A 15079-nucleotide genomic window follows, 5' to 3' on the forward strand; every position below is an offset into this window, starting at 1 on the left:
CAAGCCTGACATTCATCTTTAGCAGATGTTGTTCAGTCGACCCTTGGACAAAGACACACTTCATCATCCCCCGATCCTGGCACATCTGCCCACATCCTTCCAGCGACAGCACCGAAACATTTACTGACTGCTTCTGCCATGTCTGCTCCAGTATCAATCATTTTACCACCTCCATCTACTAACAAGCTTATCCCGTTGCTGGGAGCTTGGGGTTTTCTCCTACTACACTAAATAAAACCCTTTCCTTCTGTCCTCCACCATGATTTTTCCCTGATGTCTTTAGCTTCTGTTATCCATTTTCTACACTTCATAATTTCTAATTTATATTGATTGCTATCTACTCCCGCTCTCCCATTTGTTATAAACTGCTCTTTTATTTCTAATTGCTGCCTTCACTTCGCCACTGAACCAGAACGGGCTCTCAGCCAGCGCTGCCCTCTTTCTTGATTGTGGAATTGTGGCTTTTTGTGGTTCTGAAATTCTTCTGAAAGAGCTCACCATTTTCATTCACATTTTTCTATCTAAATGTTTCCTCCAAGCTGATTTCACTCATAATTTTCCCCCTGCTTTGGGAAATTAGCCCTTTCAAAGCATGAAGGATATAAATTACTGTTTAGGAATGTCCTTTCTTTGCCCAGGGTGAATGTAATCTGGCCATGATCATCGGGCCCTAGGCAACCTCCAAGTTGCAGTCCAGCAGTGGATTCATGTCTATCCATCATAACTGGGGGGAAACGAAAGTTGCCTGCACTGGATGCAATGCCTCTCATATAAAAAAGGGAATGTCTCTGAGTTTAGAAACTCTGCAGATGGTTTATTGCTGGCTGTGAAGAGCATTAGCATGTGTCTCACAAAGTGATGTCCTCTTGAAGCCCGTGTGACACCACAGATAACCTGGCTGAGTCCCTGGTCCCCAGCAGACACCACTGCTCCCCACTCCTGTGCCTTCACAGTGAGCATAGGAACACTCAGAAGCATCCCAAGTCTTTTTATATCAATGAGCATCAATCATTTCTGATGCTGCCATATTGGTTTGAACCATTTTAATGCTTCTGTGATTGTAACAGAAAAGGATCAGAGGAAAGAGTCTCTCCTTCCAGACCCAGTTTCTCCAAAGCACATCTGATTTTAGAGCCAAGCATACCAAGGGGAGAGCGGTGGGCACGGCACAGATAACAGGCTGAAAGGCACTTGTTCCCCACAACGCACCATGACAAAGCCACCCTTAAAAGCAGCAGATGAACCAAACAGAGCAGATGGCTTCTCCTCATTCACCTGCTCCCTGCCTGCCATCAACATCGGTATTTCAGGTCCACGGCAAGTGTGCAAGGCAGGTGAGGATGCCGCAGCGATGGCACGCTCCCACGGAGCAGCCAGTCTGGCTCGCACGCCCAGCAACTCCCAGCAGCCAGGCAGTGGTGAGAGGGTGACAAAACACGGTGCCACATCCCCATCCAGCCATGCCAGGTGTGCCCCCAGCTCTGCTCACCCTGCAGACCAGCTGCAAGGACACAAGGAGGGCTTGGGAGAGCCAGTGGTCATTACCCCTTTCCAGGCAAGTCCTGCCATCGCCACCAGTGTCCCCATCCAGCCCGGCACAGGGGCTGCTGGTGCCAGCTCCCCACCACTCCCCTTTGCCAAGCACGGGAAGACTTGCACTGCTCCTTACCTCAGCCATGAAGTTCTGCTGAAACATCTTCTCCTGGAAGGGCTCTGTCCGCAAGCGGTCTGCAAGGGAGAGCAGGATCAGCCTGGGCAGCTCTGACCAGACCTCCCACACCAGCTTCCGCTTCCCCTGCCCATGGGGTGAGGGGGCTGCAGGGGAACAGCTCCAGCACGCTCATTCCAGCGCCAGCCGGAGAGCCCAGCAGGCCCCTTGGCCTAGGGACACATCCCCCGGTTAGCAGAATGTGCAAGGACCACAGGGATGTGGAAGAATAAGGTTGAGCCTGTTGATGCACACAGCAGCCAGGTAGCAGAAACCAGAGCCCGTCCACACCTGTCCCAGCCCCCTCCTGCACAGCAGAGCAGGGGACAGCAGCAGGACATGCTCAGCGCCATTCCCAGATCTTACAGCTTGAAAGAGCTGCCTGGGGCTGAGCACCACGGGACAGGGGGCTGCTTGTCTCCAGCTGCTTTTCTAGAAGGGTGACACAGCCTGTGGCCTCCTCTCGCAGGACAGGGACAAACCCCTGTTGTAGCTCATTCTGCTCTGCACCTCATTCAAAACTAATTTTTCCCCATCATTGGTAAGATGTTGTCTGGAGAAGCACCTGGCCAGCTTTGCTCAGTAGCACTGGTGCAAAGCTTCCTCCCAGCTTCCTGCCTTGCCCAGGCAAGGGACAAGAGAGGCCACCTGCCAACCAGCATCAGTCCCTGGACCCAAACTGGGTTGTCCTGGCTGTTCCGAGCCCTGAAGAGCCGGCACGCAGCAGGAGAGAGGGGAGCGTGGCTGGCTAACGCAGCTCTAGTGCAGCTGCAGGGTAGATCCAGGCTCCTGCGGTGGGGTACCTGCCATGGGTCAGGGTCTGGACCACATCACCTTCCTGGCCATGATACACAAGTCAGGGCTGCCCCCCATCAGACCCCACATCCCAGAGGGGGCAAGGTTCCTGTGGAAAGGCAGCAGGATAGAGCACAGCACTAGCAAGGGATGACCCGAAAAACAATGCCCAACCAAACTTCATGGGTGGAGGACAACCCCCACACACAAGGTGACTCCCCCAGGCAGGTCCTGACCCATGTCCTACCCAAGGGAGCTTCCGCCCACCCTTTCCCCATGATGGCGAGGTGGGCTGGGCGCTGCAGAGGGGCTCACGCTCACGGCTGCGCTTACCGCAGCGGGGAGAGCCGGGAGCCCCTGGTTGCTCTCCAAGCGCTCGGCGAGCTGCTGCGCTCGGGAAGGGAGCCTGACACCGCTCCAGGGCCGGCCCTCGCTGGCATCCCCGCCGGCTCCTGGGGAGCAGCCAGGTGCTCTCGGCGAAGTGGAGAGCCCCTTGGCGACTCCCCAACTCCTCCAGCTACCGGTCAAGGGCTGTTCCTCCCCCAGCTCTCCCCAGGGGCTGCTCCCCAGCCTTCTGGCTACCGTCTCACTGCCAGCGCAGCTGAACATGAAACACAAGCCTGGCTGGGTAATAGCCAGAGGGAGCAGAGCATGCCAGCCCCGTGCTAAGGAGGAAACTCATTCCCTGCTCACTCCTCTCTTGGCCTTGGGCATCCCTCCTCACCTCTGCTGAGAGTGGCCCCGCTCTCCCTGTAGTCTTCAATCTCAGCATCTTTCTGGATCAGCAAGGAGGTCAGCTCCTGCACCTGGTACTGCAGTGCCAGGCTCATCCGAATCAGGGGCCGCACAAGGTGACGGGACACCTAGGATGGAGAAGGGGTGCTCTAGCGAAGGTCCAGGGAGGCACACAGCTGTTCACAGAGCAGTCAAAGCAGGGCAGCCATCAAGGCCCTAGCAAGAGCTGCACCCCAGATCACACACGGCTCCCCAAAATACCCCACATCTCACCCAAATCCAGTGGGAAGCAGTCAAAAGACATGAGCTGGGAGAAGGGAGGCCAGATGGTGTGGGACACATCCCTCCATTCTAGCCCCATCCTTTCACAGCTGGGGCTGCAGCAGGGGAGATTTTGGGTGGGAGAGCCCAATGGGGATAGGGTGCAGGGGTAGGCAATGCTCCATTCACCATTTGGGGTGCAGCAGGAGGCAGAGAGGGCCCCATGTGCCACCCAGATCCTCCCCATGGCTCTGTGCACCCTATGGCATGTTCCTATGCAGGGAACAGGCACAGCTGGGTGAAAAACCAGAAGGACCTGAGGTGTCAAACTGCAGTTTGAGGAACAGGAAAGACTTTCCCAGGGAGGTGAGATCAAAAGTATAAGGGATCCCAACGTGCAGGACTCGCACAGACTGCAGCTCCCCATCACAGCCCACCATGCCCACCCTTAGTTTACAGCCGCACAAGCCCCACGCAGAGCCCTGGGCACATCCCCTGCCCTGGAGCCAGGCTGGGCCACCCGGCACAAGAAGCAGCCTCCTTCCCATCACCTCCCGCAGCCCCTGAGGGGGTGTTTGGGATCCCCCTGCCCCAGCACGCCCCTTGTCTTTGTGGCCAGGCTAAGCCCTCGGGTGAGAGGGCAGCCAACCCAGTACTGCTCGTGAAGCCTCCTTGCTCCTGCTGCGAGCCCACAGAGGCCTCCCCGCTCTGCTCACCCCAGGCACAAGCCACAGAGGTGACAGCCATCACCCACCCAAGTGTTCAGAGGGCACCATCCGCTGCAGGGCTGGGATGGGGCAAGCATTTTGCCAGGTGGGCTCCATGCCTGCCTCCAGCCCCTAACCGGTGCTGAGTCGAGCTTAGCAGGGCAGTTGGTCCCCATTCCTGCACCCATGCCAGCCACGCTCAGCACCCCAACTGCTTCCCACCTCCTGGGTGCCTTGCAGACATCCAGCACGTCTCCAAGCAAAAGGAGAGGAGCCGCTACTAGCCAAGACATCGGGCTTTGCACTTTCTCAGCTCAACTTCCGTGTTTCTTGCCCAGGGGGGGACAACAGGTCCCCAGGACGAGCCGGGACCCCGACTTTATTTGCTCCCCAGTCCAACTTTGAAAGGGAGGAGACACCCCCACAGTAGCTGGGGAGCCCAGTTCTCCTCCCCGTGATGTCCGAGCGCGGCCATTCACGGCGGGGAGAAGGGACGTGCCCCGCAGCAGGACCCGGGGGAGCCGGCAGGAGGGGGGCGTCGGGGATTTAGGGCGATGCCTCCCGCCGGCAGCGGAGCCGCAGGGCCGGTCTCGGGGCCGAGGCCGCCGCCGGAGGCTCCCGCCGAGGCCGTTAGCGGGTGCCGGGCGCCCTCTTGTGCGCGCAGAGCCGCAGGGCCCCGGGGTGCCGCGGCAGGGGGGGGCGGCCCGGACAGCCCCGGCCCCGCAGCGCCCGCCCCGCCCGCCCGGGGTCCGGCGGAGCTGCTGCCCCTGGGTGCTCAGTTTGCGACACCGGGCTCCAGGGGCTGCTTCCCAAAACCCAAAATGTTAGGGAGTCCCGTGGTAAGAGCAGCCCCTTAAAAGCCGGGGAGACCCCACTTTAGTTCCTTCCGTCGCGACAGACGACAGAGTCCTGTGGGGGTACCCACCACTGCGTGCCCCGCTCCACAGCGTGCAGCGAAGGAGAATGGCACCGCTCTGCTATGCGGGGCGCTGGCAGGGCATCACCCCAAACTGAACATCTCCCCGCTGTCTGCGCTGGGCTGACCCTGCCTCGCTGCAAGGCACCAACCAAGGTGCCAAAGCCTCAGTGGGAAGAAACTGGGACAGCGAACCTCAGGAGGGGCAGCAGGCAGAGCCAGGCACCTGAGAGCCACCAGCACGGCCTGAGACCACCCAAAAGCCTCCAAGCATTAGGAGACAATCCTTAATTTTGGCCCTCCCCCTCTCCAAATTCTCTGCAGCTTCACTCACCATCTCCACAGGAGCGAGGCAGCAGTGGAAGTCCCAGTACAAGGGCAGTCCTGAGAGATCGCTCTTCATGTGCAGCTTGAGGCCACTGGCAGTGCGGTGGCAGGAGAAGGAGGTGGTGGTGTCCGGCTCCCCTGTCAGCAAGGGGCACACCAGGTTGCGCAAGCGGTGTAGGAAGGAGGACACGTGGACTGTCAACCGCTTGTTCAGCTCCTGGGGAAAGGCAAGGTTAGGGGTACAGCAACTCCCCAGGGAGCTCAGCCCTGGGAAAAAAGCAGCAGAAACTCCAGCACAGAAGGAGCCAAACTACTTCTGAGTGTGCCAGCGCTGCAAAAAGCCACCCCTGGGCCTCAGCTTCCAGCTCCACAACAGGACATTCCCCACTGGTTCTCCCAGGCCAGCCAAGCTGGGAAGGCCCCCCTGCCCTGCCAGTCCAGGAGAGCCCAGCTGGTAGGCAGGGTGCGATGGGCTCCACTAGCACATCTGCCCCACATGCCACCACGAGTGTCACAGGCTGGCTGAGAGCTGTCACAGCTCAGCTCACCTGCCAGAGCTGGGGGATGGCTGCCACCGCATGCCCACCTCTCCTGCCACCAGCTGCTCAGCACAGCCATTCTGTGACAGCGGGACATGGCAGGTAGGGGTGGCACATGAGGGGTCTGGGCACACAGGCTAGGGTGAGGGGATGAGGCATGGCCCCATGTGTTTTGGGGGCTGTGCTGACAGGACATCCCAAGGGAACTTGTGCCTGACTGTGAACATGAACAGGAGTCTCTCTGTCACTGGTGGGAAGGCAGCCTTGTTTCAAGCTCCTTAGTACACTGATCCTGGGGAAACTAGCTGCCCAAACAACCCACTAGTGAAATGAGTGTGCTGGCCTCAGCATGCAGCCCCAGTGAACACCTGGCTGCCCTGGGCATGCTAAATAGCCTGGTCCACTCTCCCAGGAGGAGGGTGCTCAGCCAACTGGGGTGAGATCGCTTGGGCAGAGCCACCTGGGGGCTTCCCAGGCCAGGTGTTTGCACCCAAGCTCTGTCAGATCTAACAGCCACTGTGTCACCAAGCATTTTATGCTGGGACATCAGCTGTTGCAAGGAGAAGAGGAGGTCCCTGACTTTCCAATCACTCACCTTGGACCTTTGTCTCACAGCCTCGGCGTCTGCACTCTCATACCAGACACTGCTGAGGTCAGAGATCAGCAATATGTAGCCAGTATCCCTGAAGCTCGCTTTGGCAAGAAAAGCAGACTCGCCAAAGCAAACAGAAGCCCAGGGCTGTGTCAAGAGGGTGCTCTCCAGCTCCTCAGAGCCCTCCATCTGCAAGAGAGCAATAAGGTCTCTGCCTCACCTCCCACTCAGGAAGAGTCCAGTCCCTGGGGTGGCCTTACAGGGACCCTCGGCTCCTGCTGGCCCCTCCATGATGCCAGCCCCACCTCACCGCCCGGAGGTGAGGATGCTCAGCCAGCTCTGGTCACACACATCCCTGCACATGCATGCAGCTCTGCTGGGGCGAGCATCTTGGGGAGCTCTGTGCAGGGCAGTTCCTACCCCAGCTCACACTAAGCACCCCAAATGTATCAGCAGACACGCAGTAATGTAACTGCTGCCTCCCCGGCATTATCCGGTGCTTGCTGCCATTAACACAGCAAGACCTCTACGCCTAAATTAATATTTAAACTACCCCGCTTGCACCGGGACTGGCAGCAGGACACTGCAGCCCTCCTCCTGCTCAGTCAACCCATCCCAGTGCTCCACGTGAGCCACACGCCGTCCCCTGCCCGCACTGACACAGGCAGAGTGCCGGCAGCACCCCGCGACACCGCGAGCACTGCTGCCTCCCGCTCCTCCCTGCCAAACACGCGGGGACCCATCGTCCCCGGGGTGCCTGCAGGACTGGGGCTCTGCGGAGCCGCGGAGTTACCCGAGGGCAAGAGCAGCCGCCAGGCCGAAGGCTGTCGGGGCGAGGGGCTTTGTAGCGGCGAACGATGCCGGGCCGGAGGCGAGGGCCAGACTACGGCTCCCGGCATGCTGCTCTCTTCCGCAGCATGGCGGGGCCGGGGCATGCCGGGATGTGCAGCGCCACGGGTCACGGGCACGGGGAGACGGCCATGGCTGGGACTTCCTCAGGGCCCTGGGAGCGACTGCTCTGGCTCCCTCGCCTGCTGACAAGGGACCCGAGCTGGCGTGTCCCTCTCGAACTTCCCCAGTTGTCACAGGAGGTGCCACGGCCAAGACACACAAGCGATAGGGACTGAAATGCCTTAAAACTTCGTTTTGCGCTCGCTCCTGTTACGAAATGTCCTGGTACAAGCACCCAGCTGGGGGCAGCCCCTGGGCTGCAGGCACGATGGTACAGCCCGGAGAGGCAGCAGCAGGCGGGGTCTCCTGTCCCTCGGCCCCAGCAGCTGCAGGGTGCCCGTGCAGGCACGGCACAGGGCAGGCACCTGCACCACTGCTCTCCCAGGCTTGTGCTGGGACTCGGCTGCTGCACCCCAGCAGGCCCTGCATAGCTGGGGGTGCAGGTGCCTGTGTCCCCCACACCTGGGGACTGGGCCTACACGGCGCCACAGAACAGGGCTGTGCCAGCCTGGCAGAGGCCGTGGACACCACGCATGACCCAGCCTGCTCCACACTGATCCCCCCCCCCCCATCCTCAGCACCCCACGCATTGCTGACTGTGATCCCCCACCTGCACCCTATGCATTGATGCTGCCCCCCTGCACCCATGCATTGAGGCTACCCCCCTGCACCCATGCAGTGCCCCCCCCTTTACACTTTATTCACACACACACACTCCCCCCCCCCCCCCCCCTACCGTGCAGGCTGCAGCCGCCCCCAGGGTGGGGCCAGGGGAGGGTGATCACCCCAGAGGCTTTATATCCCAAGGGGGTGCCAGGGGAGGTGGGAGCAGGCAGGGGCTCTGCAGTGCAGGACAGATGGGGTTGCAGTGCTAGTTTAGGGTGCAGGAGGGTTTGGGCATGGGTCCCAGTTGGGCTTTGTGCACAGCTGGAGTGCAGGGAGGGGTTGGGGTGCAAGACCCAGGTGGGGTGTTGGCTGGGTGAGGCCAGGCTGTTCCTGGGCACTGGGGGGCTCCTTGGGACCAAGTGGAGAAAGCAGCCACAACCTGGAGATCTGGTCCAGCCCAAGCAGGTCACTCCCATGGACCAGCTCCATCATCCTCCCAGCCCAAGTCTGTCCTTCCTCCAAGCTTGCACCCAGGGTCAGCTTGCATCACTCAAGGGCTGCAAAGCCCCAGCCTTTCCTACTACAGTTCTGGGCTTTGGCAGGCCAGTTCAGACTGGTGGAGGCAGCACAGGGCCCTGCCAGTGGACTCTGAACCGCTGCAAACGCTTGGAGCAGCAAGGGGGGCTGGTGCAGACTCTGCTGCAGTCGGCATAAGCAGCCAGCAGCAGGAAACAACCCAGGTGCTGAGTTTAATCACAGGGGTCAAAGGTGATGTTTTCTTCCCCAGAGAAATCTGCTGCTGGCTGGTTCAGCAACAAGAGCAATACCTGGGGGGCAGTTAAGTGGTGAGCGCTGCTGGGACCAACCCGCTGGAGGTGAAGGGGGTTCACTGTTTTAGGGAACTGAGCTGAGCTGTACTTCTAGCCTGGAGCATCCTGGTGTGCCAGAACCAGGACATTACTATACACCTGGTGCCACAGGCATCGAGGGGCAATGGGCACAGCTGGGACAGGGCTGTGAGGAGGTGAAGAGCCAGCCCTTTCTGAGCACTGTGTCAGCGGGTGAGCAGAGCCCGGGGCGACAGCCCTTTGGGGCTGGCCAAAGCACTGAGCCCTTCCCTGGCCACATCCTGAAGGTGATGGTGGGCTTTGGGGGCACCCATATCCCCAGCTGCAGTGGCACTATGTGGCCATGCCCTTCACGGTCACAGTCCTCAGGTCACTGGGGAGGGTGGGCTGGCATCTCCGAGGCGAATCCTGGCTGGAAAGGAAACCCCTAGAAAGGCCAAAGTTGGTTGAAGGTTTTTATAGCTCTTCCCAAGCAGGGAAATGAGGTTCGTGCTGGGAGTATGGAAGTGCAGGCCCCCTCCAGTCCGTGTGGGCTTTAGAAACAAGGAGCACAGTGGCTCACAAGCTGCCTTGGGGGCACAACCCCAGTCCCCCATGAGGTGTCCCTGCACTGTGGGGTCAGGCCACAGTGTGCCACATGGGCATCTCTGTCTCACTCTGCCTCCTGGCCAGCTGCAGCTCCCCTGAGCCAGGTTTGGGGAGCAGGTGTGTCCCTTCCCCTGGGGCAGCAGTCCCCTCCTCAGTGGCACAGCTGCCCTCCTCTTCCTTCTCCTCCTCATTCCCTGGGCAGAGGAAGCAGCAGGGGAAGGGTCTGTAGGAAGACGGCAGCAGCCTCCTCAGCCCAGGAGGGAGCCCATATGCCTGGCTGGCTTCGCCCCTCTCTCCACGAGTGTGGCGATTGCCTGCCTCAGCCTTTCGCAGTGCCAGCTCAGACTGGAGCAGCCCTCGCTCCTCCAGGGTTCCTGCAAGCAGGGCAGCGGGTAGTGAGATAGGAGCCCCTTCCTCCAGCCTCACCCTCCCAGCCCCGGGACCCCCAGCAGGGCTGCCTGGAGGCAGAGCCAGGGGTTCAGGGACAGTCCCATGGCCAGATCCAGCCCTCGGAGCAGAAGCTCACACAGGGCACCTAGAGCAGCCACTCACCTGAGACTGTGTTCTCCAGGAAAAATGACAAGAAGCCAGTTAAGAAGACAGGTACCATGAGCAGAGAGAGGAAGAGGAGGTCCAAAGGCACCCAGCCTATGGGGACAGTGTCAGAATCACCCAGGATGGCCCAGCCCAGCAGCGGGGAAGGGGCAGGAGCTGCCACAGCAGATCCAGAGGTTAGAGAGGGAGCTGCCTGCTGACATGAGCCAACTCAGCCTCCCTGGACATCAGAGATGTGTGGTCACCATGTCACGGGGCCTGAGGCTTTGCCTCTCCTGGGGAATGTCCCCAATACCTGTGGTCAGGTGAGCCGGCGCCGCACTGAACCACCGCGGCACCAGCAGTGCCATGAACATGGTGAAGCCGACGATGAAGATGTTCCTCCCTGAGTCAATGTCTGCATACTGGAAGTAGGAGATCCCCGTGCCCACAGCCACGGCATAGGTGACACAGAGCACCCCTCCTGCGAGGGGGCAGGAGTCAGGCAGTGCCAGGCAGGCTGCAGGTACCACAGCACAGGGGAAGGGCAGGGAACCCACCATGAACCGCCAGCGGAATGCGGGTGAGGAGCCCTGCCAGCCTCGGGGACATGCCCAGCACCACGCATGCCAGGGCGCTTACTTGCACCGAGAGGAGAGAGCCAGCCTGGCAGAAAAGACAGAAAAGTGAGGATAGGGAGCATCACCCCCCACTCTGTCCCCCCATCTAGCCATACAGACCTGCCTTTTGCAGTGCTGGCTCAGTGACAGCTTGGGTGCTACAGGTCCCCCACACCTCCTGCTCCACTGCCTCCCATCCCTTGCAGACCTTCCTCCACCCCACCCCAGGCATACCTGTGTGAGGCCAGTGGCGCAGGCATTGGCGATGCTGGTGGCTGTGCCCCCCGGGGTGCCCAGCAGCCCTGCCAGGAGGCTGCCCAGCCCTTCCGTGCAGAGTCCCCGGTTGCAGGCATAGGGGGGCAGCCTGGGGGCTCGCAGCAGCCTCCCGCACAGCACGTAGCAGCCCACCGAGTTCATGCTGCAGTTGATGGCCATGGCGATGCCCACTGCCAGCACCCGGGGGGTGAGAAGCGGCCACCCCCACTCGCCTGTAGTGGAGGGAGAAGGGACAGGTGATAGAGGCCCTGGCCGAAGGCGGATGGCTGCACCCAGCCCTGCTGCCCCCCACCTGCGTAGGGGATGCGGACCCAAGGGCCATGGAAGGTGCTGTTGGCCCAGGACAGCTGTGCCATGGCCAGGTCCAGTGATTCCCAAGGGATGTGGAGGTGACTAAGGATGGCACAGACGATGCAGACACCAGCAAACGGGAGCAGTACCTGCAAGGCAGCAAGGGGACCCTCAGCAGGGGACCCTCCTCCTCCCCTGGCCAGCACCCCATCTGCTGTGCCCCAGACAGCAGGTCCTTGTCCTATCACCTCTCCCAGGGAGCCATGTCACATCTCCCTGAAACCCTGCAGGGAGCATCCGAGGCTCTGCTGCTCCAACACCCTCAAGTGCAGGTCTCCTGCACTCCCCCAGCAGCATGCACACCCTGGGAGCTGCACCAGCACTTCTCACCCCTGCCTCTGCTCCCAGCACCCAGCTCTGGCCCACCTAACCCCACACTAAGGAGAGAAGCTTGGGCACAGCAGAGGGAGCAGGGGCAGACAAGCCACAGTACCGAGAACGTGCGCAGGGTGGGGACAGACAGCTCCATGGAGCCCCCCTGAGCCCGGGGCCAGGTGCAGAAGGGCAGACGGCAGGACCCCAGGTGCTGGGAGAAGGTGACAGCGAGGAGCATGAGCCTAGGAGAGGGAGCACAGGTCACCACGCAGCAGTGATGGGGCCCCAAACATGTGCCATGCACCATGGGGAGGCCCCACTTCTGTCCCCACAGGAAAGGGGCTGCACACCAGTGTGGCCCTCAGGCTCACATACAGCAGCGCTACCCCCCAGTTAGTGGAGCAGAAGAAAGCAGCCTCCTTGTATGTGGACAGCCCAATGATGGAGAGGCTGGGGGCCAGGACCATGGGCCCACAGCGCTGGGCTGCCCACCCACACACACCAGACACTCCCAGTGCCAGCTGAACCAGCCCAGAGACCAGCACGGCTCCAGAGACCTGCAGGAGGAAAGGATGGGACCCATGGGGCAGGATACATGGAGAGCAGCCCAACACCTCCCCTTGGCCACACTCCCACAGCCCCAGTAGCATCACTTGTTCCCCATGCTCCGCTCACCCCAGGCCCAGGGAAACATGCACCCACACACACCATGGTCCCAGTTGCCTTTGCACATCCCCTTGTGCCCCGCTATTCATGGCAATCCCCAGAAGGGCTGGAAAATGAACTAGAGGTGCAGGGATGGGGTGACAACTGAGGTGTTGGTAGAGCAGGATGGGGACCCCCCAGCCCAGTGCAGAATCACCCACCTCTTGCAGTGAGGCAGCCCGGCTGCCTGCAGCAGTGCAGTGGGGTGAAGGGCAGGGACTGGCCATGACCGTGCCTGGAAGGGAATTTCAGAGGGATATGATGTATGTAGATGCTGGGCTTCTGGAGCTGGGTCCAAGAGCATGCAGGGCAGAGGCTGCTGGCTGGAGAAGGGCCAGTGTGCCAGCATCCCCATCCCCTTAAGCCCTGACCCTGGGGAGACAACCAGATGAATTGTGGGTGCGCTCAGGGGTGAGTAGGGTGCTGTGCACCATCACCAGAGGGGCCAGCAGGCAGGACCCCTTGCTACCCCTCATCCCTCCTCTGTGTGCCAGGCACCTCGTCACTGCTGTTCCCCTGGCACTGGCATGGCCCAGGCCCCATGGGACGCAGGCTCCAGTGCTGTACTCACTGTTTCTGTCCATGTCGGCACCGAGGGACAGGTGGGAGCTCAGCACCATGGCAGGGACCAGGTACTCGAAGGATGGGATTTGGACCAGTGGCAGCCTGGGGAAGGGGACAGCAAGGGCACGTTAAGGAGGAAAGAGGGGACAGAGCTGCTCCCAAAGCCCTGGCTGCCAGAGGAGCGAGGGATGGGAAGGAAAGGAGATGAGAACCCCAAAGTGGCAGGAGGTCACTTCACATCCCAAATATGCCCTAGCACATCCCAAGCAGCAGCACACAGGCTGTGCGCAGAGGTCAGGGGCTTTGTCAAAGCACACACCCAGCCCCTGCGTGGGGCATGGGCAGCACAGGCACCGGGAGGTCTGGAGGAGCTGCGAATGATGCTGGAGCAAGGCAGCGAGGAGCTACAGGGAAAGCACAGCAGTTTTGCTAGAGGGACATGTGAGAGAGGAGGATGCAGTGATGGCAGGGAGGGGACAACTGTGCAGAGATGCAGGGCAAGGGGTTACCCTCCTGCCCCTTCCCACCTCCAGCAAAGCCTATCTTCCCACAGCCTAGGAGGGGGCAGACATGCACTGCCACGGCATCACCCTCCTCCTGGCAACAGCTGCATTCCCTTTGCCCCCCTTGCTCACCGGCTCCCCAGGGTGGTCTGCAGCACCGTGGAGATGCCGCAGGCAAAGAGGCTGCGTGCCAGCAGCTCGCTGATGGCCTGGGCATGGGGCAGCTCCTCAGGCAGCGTGGGCAGCAGGAGGAGGTGGAAGATGCAGAGCAAGGAGGCCTGCACGGCCAGGTGCTGTGCGAGGAAGAGAGGGGGTGCTTGCGACTCCCTGTAGCACCCAGAGCTGCAGCCCCCTGTGCCCAGCTCCCCGAGTGGGTCCCTGAGTGCTCACTGACACCCCCTGGGCAGCCCCCACCACTGCCCACTCCCCTCCCAGCACACCCTGGCCAGAGCCCCACGCACCCCTTGCCTGGCAGGATGCGACCCCTGCCCTGCCACCTGCGAGGATCCTAGCCCTCTTCCCCATCACCTCATCTCTCTGGCCACTCACTGTGGTCCCACCCTTACCTGAAGGGCTAAGCAACAGCTCAGCATCCAGGAGCACATCTTCTGCAGGGAGCAGGATACAAGCACAGGGCTCCTGGTACCAGATGCTCCGCAGTGGCCCCCATTCATGCTGCTGCCTCCCCGCACTGCTCCTGTTTGCCGTGCAGAGGGGATGGACAGGTTGCCCCTCCACACCTACCCCAAGGGCTCCTCACAGCCCTCGCACAGCTGAACTTCCACCTTCTGCAGGAGCTGCCCCAGGGTTAGCCATTAACTCGAGTTGGTGAGTAACCTGCCCTTACAGCCAGGAATGCAAGTGTCACCCTGGGTTGTCACTGCAAGGGCCAAGTGACAGCCACCCACAGCCAGGACACTGGTGCAGTGCCAGCTGCCCACAGCCCAGGTCCCATCGCTGCCTCATGTGGTACACGGGGCAGGGACCAGGTGGGCCACAGCACAGACACCTCTTCCTGTGTGTCTGTGCCCCCCAGCAGCATCCTCCAGCTCCAGTGTGCCTGGCCCATGCTTCTTCCTCCCCAGCACCGCACCCCTCTGCCCTCCTGGTCCAGCCCTTCCTCACCATCAGGCCTGAAGAGTCTGTTAAAAGCTGCACAGACCCCTCCCAGGTCCTGCCATTCCCCTGTGGGCATTGTGTCCACACCAGGACAGGGTCTACCACATCCCCCATGCTCCTAGGAGGGCACTGAATCCTGCCACTGGACAAGGATGCCAGGGCCAAGAGCTGCCTGCTTGGCTCGGAAGGCTCCCAAGGGAGCACAGGCAGAGGATGCTCATGTTTTTGTCCCAGGGCAGAGGTGGCTGTGCCAGCAACCACAACGGTGACCCTGCTAAGCCCTTGCTGCTCAGGGCTCACTCATTAACTGGACAGACTTCGGAGAGCAAAGAGCAGTGGAGACCACGCATTCCCAAGGATGGGGAACCTCCTCTCTCCCGCTGCTCCTGCCTTCCCCAGGCACCAGATCCAACATCCCTCCTGTCACCAGGCCTCACAGTGCTCCTGGGCTCACTTGCAGCAGGCAGGGTCTGCCTTGCAGAGCGGCTCAGAGAGCTGCATCAATGGGGCTCTGCAGCG

The 15079-nt window shown here is 60.9% G+C and overlaps 2 protein-coding genes across 4 annotated transcripts in view; both read right to left on the reverse strand.

Annotated features, from left to right (window-relative positions):
• The window catches only part of NHEJ1 (non-homologous end joining factor 1), a 48431-nt gene extending 40990 nt beyond the window's left edge, over nucleotides 1-7441 (reverse strand). For both annotated transcript variants that reach the window (XR_012623708.1, XM_074828271.1), the window contains exons 1-5: nucleotides 7374-7441; nucleotides 6584-6769; nucleotides 5457-5666; nucleotides 3228-3366; nucleotides 1670-1728 (exon numbers count right to left, since the gene is read on the reverse strand). Coding sequence is in view for 1 of the 2 variants with exons in the window: in XM_074828271.1 (XP_074684372.1) it covers nucleotides 1670-1728; nucleotides 3228-3366; nucleotides 5457-5666; nucleotides 6584-6769 (594 nt within the window). In the remaining variant the exon portion in view is untranslated. The remainder of the gene's footprint in view (nucleotides 1-1669; nucleotides 1729-3227; nucleotides 3367-5456; nucleotides 5667-6583; nucleotides 6770-7373) is intronic.
• Nucleotides 7442-9427: 1986 nt separating this feature from the next.
• Nucleotides 9428-15046, reverse strand: SLC23A3 (solute carrier family 23 member 3). Of its 2 annotated transcripts, XM_074828894.1 has the most exons (12): nucleotides 14008-15046; nucleotides 13574-13734; nucleotides 12946-13040; nucleotides 12536-12609; nucleotides 12045-12226; nucleotides 11788-11911; nucleotides 11296-11443; nucleotides 10962-11215; nucleotides 10668-10773; nucleotides 10424-10591; nucleotides 10126-10221; nucleotides 9428-9947 (listed from the first exon to the last, which is right to left on the reverse strand). In XM_074828894.1, the coding sequence occupies exons 1-12, from the start codon at nucleotides 14113-14115 to the stop codon at nucleotides 9604-9606; spliced, it is 1860 nt and encodes a 619-aa protein (XP_074684995.1). In that variant the 5' UTR covers nucleotides 14116-15046; the 3' UTR covers nucleotides 9428-9603. The 2 variants fall into 2 exon arrangements, with proteins under 2 accessions (XP_074684995.1, XP_074684996.1); XM_074828895.1 differs by lacking the exon at nucleotides 13574-13734 and having other exon boundaries at nucleotides 14008-14068.
• Between the last annotated feature and the right edge of the window lie 33 nt (nucleotides 15047-15079).

This window comes from Strix aluco, chromosome 6, assembly GCF_031877795.1.
Source record: "Strix aluco isolate bStrAlu1 chromosome 6, bStrAlu1.hap1, whole genome shotgun sequence".
In the NCBI taxonomy this organism is placed as follows: domain Eukaryota; kingdom Metazoa; phylum Chordata; class Aves; order Strigiformes; family Strigidae; genus Strix; species Strix aluco.

Coding starts and splice junctions, on each gene's coding strand:
- SLC23A3 (XM_074828894.1), bottom strand. CDS start 14,115: ATGAATGGGGGCCACTGCGGAGCATCTGGTACCAGGAGCCCTGTGCTT. Junction 12,227..12,535: donor GGGCTGCCTCACTGCAAGAG/GTGGGTGATTCT, acceptor TTCCTCCTGCAG/GTCTCTGGAGCCGTGCTGGT. Junction 11,216..11,295: donor GGTCCGCATCCCCTACGCAG/GTGGGGGGCAGC, acceptor CCTCCACTACAG/GCGAGTGGGGGTGGCCGCTT.